This window comes from Ornithorhynchus anatinus, chromosome X1, assembly GCF_004115215.2.
Source record: "Ornithorhynchus anatinus isolate Pmale09 chromosome X1, mOrnAna1.pri.v4, whole genome shotgun sequence".
Lineage (NCBI taxonomy): Eukaryota > Metazoa > Chordata > Mammalia > Monotremata > Ornithorhynchidae > Ornithorhynchus > Ornithorhynchus anatinus.
This window is the reverse complement of record NC_041749.1, coordinates 75,785,144-75,807,680: the sequence shown is the minus strand read 5'-3', so window position 1 is coordinate 75,807,680 and position 22,537 is coordinate 75,785,144. Positions and strand designations below refer to the sequence as shown.

Here is a 22,537-nt window from a genome sequence, read left to right as displayed (position 1 = left end):
GATTGAAGTCTTGGGATGGGGGGAACCTGGCACTCTGCAGTCTTGTGGCTGCTATGCTGCCATTGGGGGACCAGGCAGGGGAGGAGCAAGTGGGGCAAAGGGACAAATCAATGGGGAAGGAAAATAGAATCACCATCCTCATTAGCTCAACAACAAAGATGATGGCAGCTGCTACTGGTGTTCTTAACTAATGGGTGCTCTGGGGAAGCTGGGAAAACCCCTGATGGAGGTTAGATATGATATTTTTTGAGGGAGGAGGTGTGACATGAACTTCTCTTATTGCACAACTTTAAAATCCACTGTGTTACCACTGTGCTTTACTGATTCTGCTCTGTGGCACTTACAAGGATCTTGTGTGGTTGTGCACTTATGCCTCTTAGGGGGGACAGAGCTGGAAACCTGCCAACAAATAAAAGAAAATAATGCAGAATGCAACTAAGCAGCTAAGGACAGAGGGCTGAAAGCCCAGAAACCATCAAAATCAGAAGCAGCTTAACAAGCAAGGAAAATACAATGTCCCGTACAGAGAAAGTTGAGAAAAGCAGGAAATTGAATCAAATCACAGTTCATTCATTCAATAGTATTTATTGAGCACTTACTATGTGCAGAGCACTGTACTAAGCGCTTGGAATGTACAATTCAGCAACAGATAGAGACAATCCCTGCCCATTGATGGGCTTACAGTCTGGCAAGGGGTCGGTGGTGAGATAGATGAGATGGAGGGACAGTGAGTAGGTTGGCATTAGAGGAGCGAAGTTTGCGGACTGGGTTGGAGTAGGGGAGCAGCAAGATGAGGTAGGAGTGGGCAAGTTGATCAAGTGCTTTAAAGCCAATGATGAGGAGTTTCTATTTGATGTGGAAGTGGGTGGGCAATCACTGGAGGTTCTGGGGGAGTGGGGAAGCAGGACTGAACATTTTTATAGACAGATGATCCGGGCAGCAGAGTGAAGTACGGACTGGAGTGGGGAGAGACAGGAGGTGGGGAGGTCAGCAAGGAGGCTGATGCAGTAATTGATGCAAGATTTGTGCTTTGGATTGCTGGGGTAGCAGTTTGGATGGAGAGGAAAGAGTGGATTTTAGCGACATTGTGAAGATGGGACAGACAGGATTTGGTGACAGATTGAATACGCAGGTTGAATGAGAGAGAGGAGTCGAGGCTAATGCCAAGGTTACGGGCTTGTGAGACAGGAACCGCAATAAATTCTGGGGTTGATACAAGGTTATACATAGTCCATGTTCCATATGGGGCTTGGAGTTTAATCCCTGTTTACAGATGATGCAACAGTGGCCCAAAGAAGTTAAGTGACTTGCCCAAGGTCACACAGCAGGCAAGGGGATCAGAAAGCAGGTCCTCTGACTCCCAGACTTGTATGTGAAATCACAGAGGAAATCATACCTCGACCCTATCTATCATCTATATCATCTCCCTTAGATACACATACATAAAATTCAAGGAGTAATATATTCCTAGCATACATATATAACCAATCAGTGATATCTGTTGAGTTCTTAGTACACTAAGCAGAGTGCTGTACTAAGCACTTAGAACAGTTCCTCCAACTCCCATTGGTTGTAGAGTCGGTGCTGAGTAGAGGTTCTGTTTATCAGGCTTTGAATTGCTGGTCAGGCCCCTCATCTGCTCACTTCACCCTTCATCATCAGGTACGATCTTGACTGACTTTTTTCCACTTCTTTCGAGTGGCTTTTCCAAATCATCTATTTACAAAATTTATCTGATTAAAAGACTAGAGTAGATAAGGGAAGCAGCCTGGCCTAGTGGAAATAGTACAGGCCTGGGAGGGAGAGGACCTGGGTTCTAATCCCAGCTCTGCCATTTACTATGTGACCTAGGGCAGGTCTCTTAACTTCTATGTACCTCAGTTCTCTCATCCTCAAAATGGGGATCCAAGATCTGTTCTTCCTCCTCCTCTTCCATTTGGGATTAAATTGTCTTGTATTTAACCCCTTGCTTAGTACAATGCTTGGCATATAGTAAGCCTTTAACAAATATGACAATTATTATTATTTATTTTATTTGTTCTTTCAAGAATATCTCAGTGAATCCACCCTCCTGCTAAATATTGCCAAGATTCTTAAAAAATGGGAATAGAAATGTATCTGTGATTTTTCTCCCCAAATGAACATCTTTCCTTTTATCAGTTAACCCTTCCAGAAAGACTGGTAAAATGTCAGCCTTAGCACCAGCTACTCTGATTGAGCTGACTTTAGGGTCAATGTATTTAAATTTGCCTTTCTTGAAGTGAAAGAGGAAGGTAGCAAAATAGATTTCCCTTCCCCTTCCGCCACGTCCTCCTTTACCAACACGCCATGGAACAAAGCAAAACATCAGTAAAGCAGCATGGCTTAGTGGAAAGAGCCCAGGCCTGGGAGTCAGAGGACCTAGGTTCTAATCCTGGCTCTGTCACTTCTCTGCTGTATGACCTTGGACAAATCACTTCACTTCTCTGTGCCTCATCATCTGCTATAATCTACTCTCCCAAGTGCTTAGAGTGCTCTGCACATAGTAATAAATATGATTAACTAACTAAAATGGGGATTAAGTCTTATTTCTTCTTATCTAGGTAGTGGGACAGGGACTCTGTCCAAACCAATAATCTTGTATCTACCCCAGTGCTTAGAACAGTGCTCTGCACATAGTAAATGCTTAATAAATACTATTATTATTATAATAACCAAGAGTGCTTCCAGCAGATGGGAAGGAGCTCTGTCCAGGATTCTACAATCAGGCCCTACAGCAGCTCCTGAGTCCAGAGCCATGACAGCTTCTAAACCTCCTACAATCAAAGTTTCATGAGTGGACCTGTTAGCTTCTGTCGATCAATAATAACATCTCTATATTTTAGTCAATGGCAGGCTTTTCATCAAAGGAAAAAATACTTGAAAGTGGAGCTAGTGTGGGGTTAATAATACATGAAGCACGTCACTGACCAGCGCTGTGCTCAATCCTCCCTCAGTCAACAGATAGGAATGACAGTGGCTCGGTCCTAGAGTTTATACATCTGGAGTGTGCCTCCTGACACACAGAGTTCTGTCCCACCTCTCCCCCAGTCCCTCCCCCCCAACACACAACTAGGCTGTAAGCTTCTTGAGGGCAGTGATCATATCTACTAACCTTATGGTACTCTCCCAAGACCTTAGTACAGTGCTCTGCACACAGGAAGTCCTCAATAAATATTACCAATTGAATGACTCAGAGACAGTATGGAGGAAATGCCAACCCTCCTAAAAAATGGAGGGGCAAATCCTTAAGGAATTGAGGAAGAATTCTGCACCATATTGCTTTAGGGTGGATCACCTTGATGAGCAGGATCTGGGTGGGAGGGTGGGAAAAATGAAATATTCAAACTGGGATTGCAGTCAATACATCCAATGGCATGGCATCTTTTCTAGGACTGAGCTGAAGAACCTGGGCCAGTGAGGTGTTCCAAAAGCCGCTGTTCTGGAAATGATCTGAACTGTGGCTCACACTATCTTCGGGATGGGGGTGGGGGAGCTTCTTTATGAATATGAGAGTGATATTAAAGTTCAATCATACTGAGGAGGAAAATGGCAGGGCCTATTAACTTCACATGTGGAATAGAATGAATAAGCAAAGCTGGCAAAAGCTGGTATGCATAGTTAGAGTGCCAAATAGACACCCCTCTTGCCCTTTAAGACCCATATAATCACCTCATCCCAAAGGGGATGAGGTCTTACGTTATGCATTGACCCATTGACCAAAAACATGAATGCTACTTCACACCTAATGTGTTACAATCACAGAATCAGTGACATTTTGTGAAGACTGGTGGGACTGGCTTTCTGAAAAGTGGATTTTCTGCCTGCTTCATTCACATCCAAATGAAATTATTCAATGCTCATCAAGTTTCTTGCATCCTGCCAACCAGCCCAGGATTGAGTCTTGCTCCTTCCTTCCCACTCAACAGAAGGCTTGTGTGGTGGGTTGGGACCTAACTATCTGATTCAGGGCAAGAGTTGGAGCATTTGATAATGAACAAAGACATTCACTGCTGAGTTCTGCCCCATACTTCGCTGTTTATATATAGCAATTTAGGGCTCTGTGTTATGAGCAAAAGACTGCAAAGGAAATAAAATAAGTGTCATGTAGGTTAACCACAAGCTTTATCTATAACTTCAGCATTTGGCAAGCTTTTTGGGTGCAGTCACTTCTGGGAAACTGTGATAGGATGCAAATGAGGAGAGATGAAATGGACCCTATTGCACACTCAGACACAGGAAGCAAGTGATTCTGAATTTTATAATTGCAGGTTTGAAAAGAACAAAATCGGAACACTGCAGGTGGGGCTGCTTGCCAGCCATTGATACTGACAGGGGATGGTACCAGCAAGAAACAGGCAAGGAACTTCAGTAGTGGCCCCTGGGGTGTTGGAGGCCTACAAAAGCCTTCAGCTATCAGCAGCCAACACAACGCAAAGCATGACTTGCAAAAGTAACCTATTTGCTTCATTGCTGTGAGACACCAATCAGTAGTGTTTTTAACACATTTATGTAAATTCTGACTATTTTGCTACTGCCAACCTAAACCAAAGAATCTCTATCCACTAGGCCACGCTGCTTCTCACCTTTTCAGTGCTAGTTGAGTTTCATTCGTTCAATCGTATTTATTGAGTGTTTACTGTGTGCGGAGCACTGTACTAAGCACTTGGAACTGTACAATTCGGCAACAGATAGAGACAATCCCTGCCCAACAATGGGCTCACAGTCTAAAAGATGGGCTCACAGTTTAAAAGCAACTATATAGCAACTGTAGTTTCAGCAACTATAGAATTGTGACACATTCAGTCTGTCACCAAATCTTGACTGGTCTACCTTCACAACATCACTAAAATCCATCCTTCCATCTCCATTCAAACTGCTACCACACTGATCCAAGCACTTATCCTATCCCGCCTTGACTACTGCGTTAGCTTCCTTGCTGACCTCCGTGACTCTTGCCTCTCACCACTCTAGCCCATTCTTCACTCTGCTGCCCGGATCTTTTTCTAAAAATGGCTCAGTCCATGTTTCGCATTCCTCAAGAACCTCTAGTGGTTGACTATCCACCTCTGCATCAAACAGAAACTATGGCCTAGTGGATAGAGTACAGACTTGGGACTCAGAAAGACCTGGGTTCTAATCCCGTCTCTGCCACTTGTCTGCTGTGTGATCTTGGGTACATCACTTCCTCTGTACTTCATTTACTTCATATGCAAAATGGGGATTAAGACTGTGAGCCCAATGTGGGACAGGGACTTTGTCCAAACTGATTATCTTGTATCTACACCAGTGCTTAGAACAGTACATGACCCATAGTAAGCACTTAACAAATACCATCATCATTATTATTATTATTATTAATTTTGGCTTTAAAGTTCCCAATCACCTTGCTTCTCATCTTACCCCACTGATTTCCTACTACAACCCAGCCTGCACGCTTCACTCCTCTAATGCCAAACTACTTACTGTACCTCCATCTTGTCTATCACACCACCAATCCCTACCCCACATCCTGCCTCTGGCTTGGCAAGCCCTTTCACATTCATATCCAACGGACCATCACTCTCCCCACTTTCAAAGCCTTATGAACACATCTCCTCCAAGAGGCCTTCCCCAACTAAGCCCTCATTTTCTCTCTTCTCCCTTTCTGCACTTAGATTTGTACTCTTTATTCACCCTTCCCTCAGCCCCACAGCACTTAGGTATGTATCTGTAATTTACTTCAATGTCTGTCTCCTCCCTAGACTGTAAACTCCGTGTGGGCAGGGAACGTGTGGACCAACTTTGTTATATTGTATACATTATAAATTTTAATGTGTCTCCCCCTCTAGATTGTAAACAGGAAATGCGGGCAGGAAATCTCTCTTCCAACTTGATTGCATTGTACTCTCCCAATCACTTTATACAGTGGTCTGCAAGCAGTTAGTGCTCAATAAATATAATTGATCGACGGATGACATCATCGATATCAGACCTACCATGGGGCCGCCTAGAAAGATTAGATCATAGAGAAGTATGGGGAAACCATTTTGGAGGGTCAGTGGAACCCACTTCCTGCATAAACCTGAATGTGCTGATCACCGAAGAAACGCAAAACTGTTGGCAGTTACCCTGTTTGTTCACTGACTATGAGGAATTGGATGGATAAGACTTCTACCATGGATTTATTTAGAGGTTTTCATACATATTTCATGAGATCCCAATATGGCAGGTGGGGGCGAACATTATTATCCCGTTTTCAAATAGAAAACCAGAGGCCCAGAGAGCTTAAGTGCCCTGCAATAAGTCACCGACTGAATTAGTGGCAGAGCTGAGTTTCGATCTTACATCTCCTAAATCATGGGCTGATGCTCTATCAACTTGTCTACACTGTTTTTCAGATATTTTGCTTTGGAAAAACACTTGATTTTTCACTAGACACCAATAATTGGATGAAGTTCCCAAGTGGGTAATAGGTTCAACAAAGGCTTATTGTCATTTTGAACTACAACACATTTATCTACCGAACACCTCCAAGATGAGGGGATAAGGAACTGCAGAGTCTCACTGCCTCATCTATTGTCTAAACGGTTTAAACTACTTTAGTTGCGACCTAGAAACAAGGGGAAGGAGTTGGGGAGGATGGATTATTTTTGTAAACCCCACTCCTATTTCAATCAATCAATCAATCGTATTTATTGAGTGTTTACTGTGTGCAGAGCACTGTATTAAGAGCTTTGGAGAGTACAATATAACAGAGTTGGCAGACGTTCCTTACCCTCAATGAGGGTAGACAATCTAGAAGGGAAGACAAATATAAATAAATTATGGGTATATACAAAAGTGCTGGGGGCTGAGGGAGGGTTGAATAAAGTGTGAAAATTCAAGTGCAAGGGTGATGCAGAAAGGAGTGGGAGAAGAGGAAATGAAGGCTTAGTCAGAGAAGGCCTCTTGGAGGAGATGTTTTTTTAATAAGCCTTTGAAGGGGGGGGAGAGTGACTGTCAGATATGGAGAGAGAGGGTATTCCAGGCCAGAGGCAGGATATGGGTGAGAGGTTAGTGGAGAGATAGGTGAGCTCGAGATACAGTGAATACGCTGGTATTAGGGGAGTGAAATATGTGGGCTAGGTTGTAGTAGGGAATTCGGGGGGGCGGGGGTAAGGGAAGAGGGGGCATGGTGATTGAGTGCTTTAAAGCCGATGGTAAGGAGTTTCTGTTTGATGCCAAGCTGGATGGGCAGCCACTGGAGGTTCCTGAGGCATAGGGAAATGTGGACTGAGTAGTACTAGAGAAAAATGATCCAGGCAGCAGGGTGAAGTATGGACTGGAGTGGGGAGAGATATAAGGCAGGAAGCTCAGCAAGGAGACTGCTGCAGTAATCAAGGCAGAATGCTTGGATTAATTAGGTGGCAGTATGGATGGAGAGGAAAGGGTGGATTTTAGCAATGTTGTGAATGTTGAACCAACAGGATTTGGTGACAGATTGAATATGCAGGGTTGAATGAGAGAGATGAGTTGAGGCTAATGCCAAGGTTACAGACTCATGAGACAGGGAGGATAGTGGTGCTGTCCACTGTGATGGGAAAGTCAGGGGGAGGAAAGGGTTTGGGGGGAAAGATAAGGAATTCTGTTCTGTTTGAGTTGCCGGTGGTAATGCAGTGCTCTGCTCCCAGTAGGTGCTTAATAAATATTATTGACTGAGTAAAGGTTTCCCACTCCATTCTCTGGAAAAATTGACTCAAGTCCCTTTAAAACAACTGCCATTCATCTTTTGATTTGCATGCTATCCCTGCACTGAGCCTGTTCCTCTGTGAAGCTCTCTCACCACATACTAGAAGAGAAATAGAGTAATGTAGCCCAGAATCATTAATGGAACTAGAAGAGACCCTGTGAGCTATCCAGTCAAGAAAACCATTAATGCAGCAATTTCCAGTCAATCAGTTTCTCTCAATTATCTCATTGTGCTCAAGCAAAAAAATTGCCAGTAGACCACATGACAAAATTTTGTCTTCAAAGGAATGGTGAGAGTGAAGTACAGACAGGAGAAACAATTCTAGAGTTGCTAACCTTTACTATTACCACCCCCCCACACACACACACCCCTGCTGGTGAGTTTTACAGAGGGAACCACCATTTGGGGCAATCTCCTGCCCCTTGGGTCTCAATCTTTTCCTATGCTTGTCGGGCCAGTAGTAACTGGCTGTACTACTTACGGGGATGATAGTGGACTAGTGGTGTCTGTTAGATAACTGCATCTCTCAGTCCTACAGCTATTAAAGACCAAAAGCTTCCAGCAACCAAAGGGTGTGATTATCACAACCCCCACACGCCCTGCAGAATGCTGGTCTCCTGTGAAACAGCTTGGCTGCTTCTTCAAGTGGAAAAAAAAAAAGATGAATCAATTGCAGGGAAGCCATGCGGTGTCTGATCGACAGCTGTGCCTGATCGACAGCTGTGCATATGAGACCCAGTGTTTTTGAAAAGCACCAGGGAGAGAGCCCGACCAACTTGAAAATCCCAAATGCAGGCATAGTTCACCAAACAGGCCCAACACTTTGCAGCAAATTTGAATCATTGATATTCAAGAGTTTAATTTTCATTCAAAGGAATCAACCAACCCATCATAAGCCCGAAGCACTTATATGCATACCTGTAATTTATTTATATGAATGTTTGCCTCCCCTTCTAGCCTGTAAGCTCCTCATAGGCAAGGACCTGGGTTCTAATCTTGACTCCACATGTCTGGTTGGGCATCTACTTAGAGAGGCAGCATGGCTTAGTGGATAGAGCACGGGCCTGGAAGTCAGAAGGACCTGGGTTCTAATCCTCCTCTGCCACATGTCTGCTGTGTGACCTTGGGCAAGTCACTTAACTTCTCTAGGCCTCAGTTACCTCATCTGTAAAATGGGGATTAAGAGTGTGAGCCCCATGTAGGACAGGGACTGTGTCCAACCTGATTAACCTGTATCTGCCCCAGCGCATAGAACAGTGCTTGGCACATAGTGAATGCTTAACAAGGACTACTAATAATAATTATCACATGTCTACCAACTCTGTTACATTGTACTTTCCCAAGCACTTAGAACAGTGTTCTATACACATTAAGTACTTAATAAATACCATTGATTGATTGAATGACAGCTGGACAGGCAAAGGTTCTACAGAAAACTATTTGGAAAAAACTTGGGACATAGGTGAAGTTGGGGTACCAACTCCTAGGGGTGCTGGAGACAACTATCTCTATAGGATTGGGGCCACCTGCCTTGCCCCTTCACCTAAGAAGGGAGACTGCCAGAAGCTGGAGGTGTGACAAGGTTCCATACCCTGGTATGCCCCGATCCCTGGGCTCTGTGAGCAACAGGCATTCTGAGCCACTCCTCGTCCCTGGCTCAAGAGGTGTTACCAAGCCTGGCCACTTCCCCTGTGTGACGTGTGTGTAGCCCCGTGTAGTAGTAATGTCATTAAGACCTTTGTGCAATCCTCTATGTGTGTCTGCATGTCCACTTCCCCAGTCCATTGTGGGCCTGTCTCATTTTTATCCAATCCCACTGCCCAGGAAGTGCAAAAACTTCCTGTAGTTTCCTGTTGAGAACCTTCGCTGCAACCCAATTCAATCAGGAAGCAAGTAGAATTAAGCTACATGTTTATTAATGGAATTCATACTAGACATGCATCCACTTATGCATCCACTATGTACACATAATCAACAAAATAATGAGCAACAGGGTGCTTAATGGGCCCCAATGACAAAAAGGACTGCTCTTACAGAAAAGGTGAGCTGAGTTTCACCAAATTGACCCCCCTGTTTATTTATGTTTTATCTACTCTGAATTGTTTCCATAGCCTCTTCTGCCTCTGGTAATAGCAGTTTGACTGCACCTATGTCTTTCCCTAAGGTTCTGAGAATTTGTTGCCGAGTGTCCTCTATTCTCCTTTGTGGGATTAGTTACACATTCCCTCCATGAGCACAGACATAGCCAAAGGCAAATGGCTAGGCCAGTGGTGGTGGACCAGGGTGAATGCACTTGAGGCAGCCATTTTCTTCCCTGCTTCTAGGCCAAGTAATGTGTCGAACTGACACTTCTAGAGATCACATCTCTGCTCCCATGGAATTTCCTCACCTACACAATCCCATTCTCATCCAGGGGAGGAGTGAAGAAAGAGGTATTGGAGAGAATGCCCTCTTAGTTCTCAGACAGGGCAAGAAGGGCTTTTTGGTTCAAGAACTATAATGAACTTTATTTGGCTTGGAACTTGGCCTTGTTTTGTATGAACCTAGGTAAGCTTACTCCAAGGTTAGCTTTGTGACAATATTCCTAAAAGACCATTGAGTGGAGTCTTTGGTCTGTCATACAGCCCTTTGCTTATCATATACAGAAAGGGACTCTTTTACCCCCTGGCAGGTGGCCAGGTCTGAGCTCCTAGATAAGGAAATAAAAAAATAAACGTCTTTCTGGCCCCACTAACCAGCCCTCTATTGGTTTATCATCTCCCCCTAGTGGTACTTTGCAATCACATTCACAAGATTTAGGCTTTTGGTGGGCCTTGGGTATTTCCTTCTCAGCCAACAGGGCACTTGTTTTTGCAATCTATTGTTCCTTCAGAGATGTTCCCTTGCCCACTAAGTCATGCCATTTTCTTCTCCAAATGGTTTCCCACCCCCCCACACACACATTTGGGCTGGATTCTGGAGAATGGCCTGTATTGGTCATTCCAACTACATGGACCAATCCATCCCCTCTCAGTTCAATAACTACAATTCAATTTCCCAGGATTTTATACTGGGGGAGGTGAACAAACTGTATCAGAACATTTCCAGTGAAAAAAGTCACCTACATTATTACTTCTTTAAATTTTCAGCGCAAATTAGTCTTTGGGACACAACTGAGTGTGGAATTCTTCTCTAGGGGTAACGTCAGTTCCATCCAAAATGGCGAAAAACAAAACAGGCCAACATTATGTGCCATAAATACAGAACTCATATTTTAGACCCTTTTTAAAGACATATACGATTCCTCCCTGCTCACTCTAACTTACCCAACCCAGCAAAGGCACCTGATAAACTGTAATGTTTAGTAAATGGAAAAATGCAGATTTTCAATACTGACAGAATTTTCTTAATTTCCATTTGAGGTATTGAAAACTGAGACCTGCAAGCAGGATGGACTATTTGAAAAAAACATGGTACTGGGAGTCAGGAGACCTGGTTTCTGGTTTCAATAATAATAACAATAATAATCGTACTTGTTAAGCATTTACTATGTACCAAGGACTGTTCTAAGTGCTGGGGTAGATATGAGTTAATCAGGTTGGACACAGTCTCTGGCCTTCATGGGTTTCACAGTCTAACTAGTAGGGAGTTGGATTTAATCCCCATTTTACAGAGGGGGTAAGTGAGGTAAAGAAAAGTTAAGTGACTTGCCCAATGTCAAACAGCAGAGATGTGGCAGAGCCAGGATTAGAACCCAGGTTCTGTTACTCCCAGGCCTATGCTCTTTCCACTAGACCACAGTGCTTCCCTCTCAGCTGTGCCCTGGCTTGTGTGATCTAGGGCAAATCACTTCACCTCCTTGGGTCTCGGTTTCCTCATCTGTATAGCGGGGATAAAATAGATTGTGAGTCCCATGTGGGATAAGAACTGTGTCCAATTTTATAACTTTGTATCTAGGATGCAGAATTAAGCCCTGGCTGGAGAACGGTGTTTTAAAATCCTAACTTGGCCAGGCAGGAGAATTGCAGTAAAGGAAACGTGGACTACAAATCCCATGGAGCAAAGGGGCATTCTGGGCAGACACTGGCTCCTCTGCCAAGAGTGGGAGAGTCTCACTCCCACTTGGGGGTTGGGCTGAGTTCTCCTGAGTTAGCCTGTGGCCTTGCCGTAACGTGATGTGATATACTGTGCCTTCCTGCTCCCTGTGACCCAGCCAGAAGAGATCTCCACATGGTAAAGTATCCCTCTTGGCGTAAGCCTGAAACAAAACGGAAGCTAGGGCAAGTTAATTTGGGGGTTCTCTTAGACTGAATCAACCAATCAATCCATCATATTTATTGAAGGCTTAGTGTGTGCAGAGCACTGTACTAAGCACTTGGAAGAGTATAATATAACAGGGTTGATTGAACTCTGCTTCTCACTCTTTCTCTAAGCAAGCTCTCAAACCGAGGGTCTGTCTTCCATACTCAGATAATCATCCACCTGGCCCTGGCAGTCTTGAACTTCAGTGACTTTAATCATTACCCTGTAAAACTCAACTTTTGTGATTTTTCTGTTGTGATTCATTCCAGTTTGGAAGTACCAATTAAATCTCAACTTTGATCTTATCTAGTTTGGGAACCTGGTTCAGCCATGCTCACTGGGGCTTTCACATAATTTTTGACTGGGTCCTGTCTGAAGCTTTTAATCCCACAACTTCCTTGGATGGTACTAAATTCCAGATGACTGATTTTGGTCTAGTTTGGGGTTATTACTTTAAGTGCCCCTCCAAATCTCAGAGTCTAATAATCCACCCCCAGGGCTGAGCACATTTAGTAACTACCATAATTATATGTAAGAAGGAGTCCTCCCAGGTATTTGTGTGGCAGCCATTTGTGGGACAGTCTTCTGAGAGCTGAGATTAAGTTTACTTGGGCTAGATCAGCATACTGATGGCAGTATGCCGGAGGACAGGTTCAGCAGATCTGCCATGGGAGAGATCCCCAGTGAGAGACTGAGACCTAGAATCCTTGGAGTAAAGATTTTTGAAAAGCTTGTTGTGGGTAGGGGATGTATCCAACACTTGTATTGTACTTTCCCAACGTCTTAGTACAGTACTCTGCAGCTAGTAAGTGTTCAATAAATACGATTGATTGCTTGCTCTGCATTTTTATAAATGAAAACCCCAGCTATTACTTAGTGTAAATCAGTGTGCTAGGAACAAGGGTTAGGTCTACACAGCCCAAGTTATGGGGAGGATTGAGGCCAGTTATTCAGTTGATTTGCTCTCTGTGTACATCCCATCCGATCATTAAGAGCTCCAAGTAGATTTCTGTTTCTGGATTATCCCTTTGGGCCAGGGCCATGACACATATTGTTCTTGTCTGTTTCCCCTGATTAGACTGTAAGCACGTCAAAGGGCAGGGACTGTCTCTGTTACCAATTTGTACATTCCAAGTGCTTAGTACAGTGCTTTGCACATAGTAAGCACTCAATAAATACTATTGAATGAATGAATGAACATATCAAATGGATCATTGCATTAGTTTCCAGTTGTCTTGACCTGTGCAGAACTGGGCAGTGGTTTTCGGGCCACAAGTTGAGAGACATACATTGATCAGGGTGATAAAGTAATTTTGAAAGTTTTTGGTTATTCCTCGATAGCCGAGTGCTGCCACGCCAGTCATTTAGCTTGACCTCCTCCTTGACCTCTCAGCTGCCTTTGACACTGTCGACCATCCCCTCCTCCTCCACACCTTATCTCACCTTGGCTTCACCTACTCCGTCCTCTCCTGGTTCTCCTCTTATCTCTCTGGCCGGTCATTCTCGGTCTCCTTCGCTGGCGCCTCCTCCCCCTCCCATCCTTTAACTGTTGGAGTTCCTCAAGGGTCAGTTCTTGGCCCTCTTCTGTTCTCCATTTACACTCACTCCCTTGGTGAACTCATTCGCTCTCACGGCTTTGACTACCATCTCTACGCAGATGACACGCAGATCTACATCTCTGCCCCTGTCCTCTCCCCCTCCCTTCAGGCTCGCATCTCCTCCTGCCTCCAGGACATCTCCACCTGGATGTCTGCCCGCCACCTAAAACTCAACATGAGCAAAACTGAGCTCCTCATCTTCCCTCCCAAGCCCAGTCCTCTCCCTGACTTCCCTATCACCATGGATGGTACGACCATCCTTCCCGTCTCTCAGGCCCGCAACCTCGGTGTCATCTTTGACTCGGCTCTCTCGTTCACCCCACACATCCGATCCGTTACCAAGACCTGCCGGTCTCACCTTTACAATATTGCCAAGATCCACCCTTTCCTCTCCACCCAAATGGCTACCTTACTGCTACGGGCTCTCATTATATCCCGGCTAGACTACTGTGTCAGCCTTCTCTCTGATCTCCCTTCCTCCTCTCTCATCCCACTCCAGTCTATTCTTCACTCCGCTGCCCGGCTCATCTTCCTGCAGAAACGATCTGGGCATGTCACTCCCCTTCTTAAACACCTCCAGTGGTTGCCTATCAACCTCCACTCCAAACAAAAACTCCTCACTCTAGGCTTCAAGGCTCTCCATCACCTTGCCCCTTCCTACCTCTCCTCCCTTCTCTCTTTCTACTGCCCACCCCGCACACTCCACTCCTCTGCCGCCCACCTCCTCACCGTCCCTCGGTCTCGCCTATCCCGCCGTCGACTCCTGGGCCACGTCCTCCCGTGGTCCTGGAATGCCCTCCCTCCTCACCTCCGACAATCTAATTCTCTTCCCCTCTTCAAATCCCTACTTAAAGCTCACCTCCTCCAAGAGGCCTTCCCAGACTGAGCTCCCCTTTTCCCTCTGCTCCCTCTACCCTCCCTTCACCTCAGCTAAACCCTCTTCTCCCCACTTTCCCTCTCCTCCTCCCCCTCTCCCGTCCCACCCCCTCAGCACTGTACTCGTCCGCTCAACTGTATATATCTTCATCACCCTATTTATTTTGTTTAATGAGATGTACATCACCCTGATTCTATTTATTTGCTATTGTTTTTATGGGCTGTTCTTCGCCTTGACTCTATTTATTGCCATTGTTCTTGTCTGCCTGTCTCCCCCGATTAGACTGTATCCCATCAAAGGGCAGGGACTGTCTCTATCTGTTGCTGATTTGTACATTCCAAGCGCTTAGTACAGTGCTCTGCACATAGTAAGCGCTCAATAAATACTATTGAATGAATTTAACTTAGAGGGAATTCAAGGCCTTTTGGCACTTTACCTCACCAGCTAGTGACGTCATAAGGATAGACCCCAAAGCCTCACTCCTGGAAGTGCCACCTAGTGGCTTGGCATCCCAGGAATTCACCCAGTCTCCGGGGCTCGATGTCCCACCAACTGTCACTCAGGGTGAAAGAAAGACAGGGGCAGAGAGAGAACATACCCCACGATCCTCCAAACTGAGCTGGAGAAGCCAACATCCAATAAAAGTCCTTTGGTAATAAATAAACTTGCTGTGGACAGGCAACATGTCTACCAATTCTGTTATATTGTACTGTCCCAAGTGCTTAGTACAGTGTTCTGCACACTGTAAGTGCTCAAATACAATTCATTGATAAATGATGGGACCAGAGGAGGGGGAGGAGTGGAAGGAGGAAACTGTACTAACAAAACATCGAGTAGAAAAGCTATAGCTAAACTAGGGGGCTGGAATCTAAGCCATTCCTCAAAGTTTCCTTCAGCCGAAACCCTGAAGGTAGAGACCTTGAAACCTGCAGCTGGTTCCTTCCAAAATCTGAGAAAAGGATGGGGTGGGTGGGTAGGAAACCTTATGAGTCATGATAGATGAGGCTACAGACATGTGCCACATCAAGAATGAGACTCCTATTAGCTGCAGGTGAATCTTGCTTTTTTCCGGTTACCATCGGTTGACAAGACATAGAAAAAAACCCATCTTTAGGAACATCTAGAAGGTAGGAAACATGGGGAGCAAAGTGAAAATCATTACAGAAGTTCAACTCTGGGAATGTGTGTTTTTTTAAAAAAAAAATCTGCTCCCTCACTGCCCCAAGAAGCATCACTTGTTATCCAGTAGCAGAGTCAAGACACAGCAGGAACAATCCAGTGAGTTGGCTTGAGAGCTGGCTGCAGGGTTTTTATTTAAATAGACAAGCACAGGACTTTGGGAACAAAACAAATGCTGGTTAACAAGAAATTCAAATTCACTTTGATATCTCAGCACTCTATGCACTAAATTCTGTTACAAGTGCAAATCCTTTAAAGTTTTGGAAATACTTATGAAACATTATGTACAAATTATAAATAAACCCCAGGCTACTGGAGAATTGAACAAAACAACTGAAAAAAAACCCACCTTTCCTGTGAAGACTACAAATATTCTCATTGATTGGCAATGCCTTAAGTATACAAAAAAAAGTCACCCTCTAGATCTTAAAAAAGGAACTTAGAAAGGTTGGGATATAAAAATACACATAGCACATTAGGTAAATTCCCAACACTCAAGGTAGCTTCAAATTATCATTTCAGCAGAAAGCTGTAGAAAAGATTACAAGTCCTTTTCCACAGCATTCTCCTTTACAAGGGATCATCAGAAACCAGCAGAGCGACAGTTTGAGCCAAAGGAAAACTTAGCTACATGATTGATGCTTTACAGGGACCATTTTTTATCAGCAAACAAAGGCTAAGGAAGAGAGAATTCCTCCCCCCCCACCAGCTCCAAGCCTTTAAAGCATTTAGCTTAAACCCGGGATTTACTTAACTACTCAAATACTCCACATTCTGCACTGAATAGCAATCTGAAGGAATGGTGAAATAGACATTTAGCAAAACAAGAGACTGTCCCCACCACTGGACAGAATGAGTGGTTCTCCTCTTCCTCTTTGAGGTCAGCACCACCGAACATCATCAGCAACTACGACTACCTTTGTACATATGCAGTGGCAACAGCCAGTTCACACACATCGGTGGTGGGGAAGCGGGGGGGGGGGGGGGGGACACGACACCACCAATTGGACCCCTGGTCTCCTTCAGTCCTTACCCATCAGGCTCAAGACTTGATGTCGTGCTTCTTACTTCTCGTTTCCCTTCACCTCTATGTACGTCTCTAGGGCAAGGATCGTGTCTGTCACCTCTGTTGTACTGTATGCTCCCAAGCGCTTAGCACAGTGTTCTGCATGGATTAAGCGCTCAATACCACTGATGGAGTGATTACATGAGCGGAGATGGGAGAGGGCATACTGGGTGGCAGGATCTGAAGGAAATAGGTCAGGGTCAAGAAACACAAGTTAAAAGGGGATAAGATACCTTGTTCTCCCTCCTACTTAGACCGCGAGCCCCACGTGAGATAGGGACTAGATTCAACCTGATGGTCATGTATCTACCCCAGCACTTAGTACAGTGCATGGCACATAGTAAGCACTTAACAAATACCACAATTATTACGCAGGTGAGCTCTGAGGAAGAGTTGATGGAGACTTTAGCTCCACAGAATGAACACATGGACTCTCAGAATGGCCCAGGCCTTTTTTTCTACTACTTTCTTCCACCTCCACTTCCTCTCCAGCATCCCCCCTTAGCCACTCCATATCATGTGTGAGCCACTACTTGGTGGCATCTCAGCCCAGTTCCAGGCATTGGAAGGGCTCTCCTTCCCCAGGGGCCCTAATTGCTGGAGAATGGACAACCCACCTGGGCCCGCCCCTCCTCTAATGGAAAGAGCAGAGACAACACTGAAGTTTCTATGCAGACACATGAAGATATAGAAAGCCATACATATCCCCAAGTTCCAGGGCCACTGGAATTGAGCGGCTCTGTTCACAGTATGGATTCTGCTACATTGAACTGCCCTATGGGTTTTTGGCTCCCTCGGCAGGCTCATCCATCTCCCCTTTGGCTGCTTTGGTGAGAATGTCCATCCATTTTATCTGTAGCTCTTCATCCTCTGCACTGAAATATATGGTCTGGTGGGACTGGCAAAGCTTCAGCACGTGCGGCTTGGAATCCAGTTTCTCGGCTGGTCCCGGCAAACTCACTTCGTACCCGGGCAAGGGGATGGTCCGGAGAGTCCGTCCGTCCTAGAACCAGACACGCAAAAGTGAATGTCTACGAAACACCACCTCACTGGGTTTCCACTTGGACCGTCACAAACGTGCCTTCAGTAACTAACTTAGAAAACTAAAAATGCTTCCTGCAGTCAATCAGTTAATAAGTTATTTATCAAGTACAGAACACTCTACTGGGAAAGTACACTAGAAGCACAAGGAGCTTAAGGAATCAGGCACGCCAAACTAATTATTATTACTATTGTCATCATCATCATCATTGTGGTATTTGTTAAGCGTTTATGCTATGTCAAGCACTGTTAAGTGCTGGAGTGGATACAAGTTAGTCAGGTTGGACACAGTCCCCATCTCAGTCTAAGTAGGAGGGAGACCAGGCATTGAATCCCCATTTTACAGATGAGGAAACTGAGGCATAGAGAAATCAAGTGACTTGCCCAAGATCACACAGCTGGTATGTGGCAGAGCCATGATTAGAACCCAGGTCCTCTGATTCTCACGGCTGTGCTCTTTCAATTAGGGCATACTGTTCCTCATCAATAGTGGATGTAAGAGGAAGAACAATACATCAGGTAATAACAATAACCCTTTGTTTTTGTATAGTGCTTTCATTTTTCCAAAGATATTACTTATCTCATTTTATCCTCACCACATCCCTATGAGGCAGGAAAAGGCAGGCCCTATTATCCCTATTTTACAGATGAGGAAATTGAGGCAAAGAGAGGTTAAGTGATTTGCTCAAGGTCACACAGCAGGCTAATGTGTGACTCCCAGACCCATGAGGTTTCCACTAGGCCATGCTGCTCCCAGTAGGGATGCAAATTGGTATTCATTTATTTAACTGTATTTTATTAAAGTCACTGACTTCATGTAGGTACAGTCCAAATCAAGCACTAGAACCACAGAGAGGACTTCAGCAGGTATATGCTGGTTCAGAGACCTCTGTCAAGAGGGTTTTAAGCCAAGTGCTAGATTTAGTACCAACACAAAATGCCACTGCCTCACACACCTACCTGTATTGTTGCATTGCACTCTCCCAAGTGCTAAGTACAGTGCTCATACAGTAAGCACTCAATAAATATGATCAAATTAATGAATAAACTGGGCTACCAGTCTGAAGGAATAAGATCTTTTTGGCAAACACCTGCTACTCACCCATAACTATCATATCGTTAGGTAGGATATTTGGCAGCAATATACAGCCACAAATAAGTTGGCATATGAATTCATGTAACTTTCACCATTTGACAACTTACACCACATGTGCATACCCACACACACACACACTTATTGCTTCTGCAATGCTAGTCAACAGGACTCCATACCTAGCAGTGGGACTTCTTCCAAGATCTGGAGAGAATGAAGTCCAGGAGTTCAATCAATCAATCAGTCAATGAATCACTGGTATTTATTGAGCATTTACTATGTGCAGAGCACTGTTCTAAGCACTTGGGACAATACAACATAACAGAGTTGGCAGACATTCCCGGCCCACAAGTTTATAGTCCAGAGGACTCTTTGCCGAGACGGCATAGAATCTGGCTTTCCTCCCCAGTAGCTGGGGGTTGGGAATGAGCACCAGGGTTTTGAAAGGGAATATGGACCCTGCCTCTCCCTGCTTGGTATTATTGCAACAGACAGAGCATTGAGGGAGGGGTGCGGGTGGCAAAAGGAGCAGAACTGGAGCAGAAAGGATTGACCTTCAGAATGTGGGGAGGGTATGACAGAAAGGGTCTCCCTGCTGAAGAAAGAGGGAAAGGGCTCCAGCAATCTCCCAGGTGTGTGGGTGCCACAGCATGGAGATGAATTCTAATCCTACCTCATCCAGCATCCACCCTTCGGAACTCCAGCTTGGAAAGAGAAGGGCAGAATTCATAATTCTCTGCTCCTGTTTAAGCATCCCAGACAGGAGAGGGAGCAGAAGAGAGGAGCTGCTGGCCTATCTACTTTCCAGCTGAGTCAAGGTTCAGAGGAGGGGGTGTTCAGGGATCAAGGCGCCCCCACTGGGTCAGGGTGCTTCAGATGAATGCAGATCAGCATGTGCAATGGGTGCTTTTAATGCAGCCTGGCTGGAGCTGTATTCCAAAGTTGTGCTGCATTAAAAGAGTTTAGTGTATTCATGGATCATCATCTGTCTTTTGTCTGTAGCAGCTTGAGTCCAAAGGAGGAATTCACCATTCCTAAGAGGGTCTTTTGGTTGGGGTATCATGGTGATGATCCTCTGACCCGCTTCTGGATCTGTCCATTCTTTTTCACTCAAGCAGTTCCAGCACTCATTCTATCGTGGTTAGACTGCCGAATTAGCCTCCATGGCTTCCCATTTCCCTGCACATCAAGCAAAACTTCCGATTCTACATCAATTTTCCCCATTTTACATAGCGACTCTTTTCACCAGCTACTCCCCAAGTTCATACTCTTCACTCCTCCCAAGCTCAACTTTCCCAACTCTGATCCCTTGTTCACATTGTTCCCCCCATCTGGATTCCCTCTGCCACCAAATTTGCAAGATTTCAGCCTTCCACATGCTCTCCTAAAATTCCACCTCCTCCTCCAAGCCTTCCCCAGTGAATTCCCAACATCTAGAGTCATAGCAACCCGATAGCCATCCCTAGCACTTATGATTCTATGTGTATTTAGTTGTGCATTTAGTTATTCTGATTTACTCTATTTCACCCTGCCATATTTGTTCTACTCCCTAAACGATCTCCACTCTTCCTCCTCTTCCTCCTATTCTTGTAAATACTGTGAGCAGGGAATGTGTCTGTTTATTGATATATTGTTCTCTCCCAAACGCTCTGCACACAGTAAGCAATCAATAAATATGATTGAATGCATGAGTATGTCTCTCCTCCATTTGAGGGTAAGCTCCTCATGGGCAGGGAATGTGTCTTATGCTTCAGCTGTCTTTTCCAAAGCACTCAGTACACTGTACTGTCCTCAGTAGGCACTACATAAATACCATTACTACTACCCTCCTTTGAAGCCCATATCATTCGCCTCTACCACCCCCTCCAGATACTTGTCGCTGTCATCTACCGCCCTCCCGGTCCCACCTCCGACTTCTTCAACAACCTTGACCCCTTTCTCACCTTCCTTCTCTCCTTCTCTCTGCCCACTCTGATCCTCGGAGACTTCAACATCCATATGGATGTACCCGACGACTCCTCTGCCACCCGCCTGCTATCTCTCCTCGACTCTGCCGACCTCCTCCTCCACCATACCGCGCCCACTCACCGACTCGGTCACACCCTCAATCTCGTCATCTCCTACCGCTGCACTATCTCCTCCCTCACCAACTCTGAAATCCCTCTCTCTGACCATAACCTTCTCACCTGCCTCATCTCTCACACTCCCTCCCCTTGCAAATCTTCGCTACTGCCCCACAGAGACCTCCGCTCTCTCGATCCCATCCGTCTTTCCAAAAGCATCTCTCCTCACCTTGCCGCCCTGTCCTCACTTCCCACTCTCGATGATCAGGTCTCCGCTCTCAACTCCACCCTCTCTACTCATCTCGACTCTCTCGCCCCCCTTTCCCTCCGCTGCTCTTGCTCCACTAACCCACAGCCCTGGATCACCTCCTCTGTCCTCCTCCTACGCACCTATGCTCGAGCTGCTGAGCGCTGCTGGCGAAAGTCCAAGCACCAAGCCGACCTCACACACTTCAAATTTATCCTTTCCTGCCTTAACTCTGCCCTCTCCTCCGCCAGGCAAAACTTCTTCTCCTCCCTCATCGACACCCATGTCCGTCACCCCCGCCGATTGTTCCGGACCTTTAACTCTCTCCTTAGGCCCCCTGTTCCTCCCCCTCCCCCATCTCTCACCCCCAATGATCTGGCCACCTATTTCCTCACAAAAATCAACACAATCAGGTCTGAGCTCCCCAAAGTCACCCCTCCGCCTCTCCCCTCCCCCCCACCAACCCTCTCCCCTACTTTCCCATCCTTCCCTGCAGTATCCTCAGAGGAGATCTCCTCCCTCCTCGCAAGTGCCACCCCCTCCACCTGCGCCTCGGACCCCATTCCCTCTCACCTTATTAAAACCATCGCCCCTGCCCTCCTCCCTTCCTTAACTTCTATTTTTAACCACTCATTCTCCAATGGCTCCTTCCCCGCTGCCTTCAAACATGCCCACGTCTCCCCCATCCTAAAAAAACCCGCTCTTGACCCCACTTCCCCCTTCAGTTATCGCCCTATCTCCCTACTACCCTTCCTTTCCAAAATCCTAGAACGAGTCATCTACAATCGATGCTTAGAATTCCTTAACTCCCATTCTCTCCTAGACCCCCTCCAATCTGGCTTCCGTCCCCTCCACTCTACCGAGATTGCTCTCTCTAAGGTCACCCATGACCTCCTTCTTGCCAAATCCAATGGCTCCTACTCCATTCTGATCCTCCTTGACCTCTCTGCTGCCTTTGACACTGTCGACCATCCCCTCCTCCTCCATACCTTATCTCACCTTGGCTTCACGGACTCCGTCCTCTCCTGGTTCTCCTCTTACCTCTCTGGCCGGTCATTCTCGGTCTCCTTCGCAGGCGCCTCCTCACCCTCCCATCCTTTAACTGTTGGAGTTCCTCAAGGGTCAGTTCTTGGCCCTCTTCTGTTCTCCATTTACACTCACTCCCTCGGTGAACTCATTTGCTCTCACGGCTTTGACTACCATCTCTACGCAGATGACACGCAGATCTATATCTCCGCCCCTGTCCTCTCCCCCTCCCTTCAGGCTCGCATCTCCTCCTGCCTCCAGGACGTCTCCACCTGGATGTCGGCCCGCCACCTAAAACTCAACATGAGCAAGACTGAGCTCCTCATCTTCCCTCCCA

General features: G+C 45.8%; 1 protein-coding gene across 1 annotated transcript in view; it reads right to left on the bottom strand.

Moving 5' to 3' along the window:
• Positions 1-15,764: 15,764 nt before the first annotated feature.
• FGD3 (FYVE, RhoGEF and PH domain containing 3) overlaps positions 15,765-22,537 on the bottom strand; it is an 85,121-nt gene continuing 78,348 nt past the window's right edge. Inside the window, exon 18 of the mRNA XM_029051348.2 lies at positions 15,765-17,733. Coding sequence (XP_028907181.1) covers positions 17,506-17,733 — 228 coding nt within the window. The 3' untranslated portion in view covers positions 15,765-17,505. The remainder of the gene's footprint in view (positions 17,734-22,537) is intronic.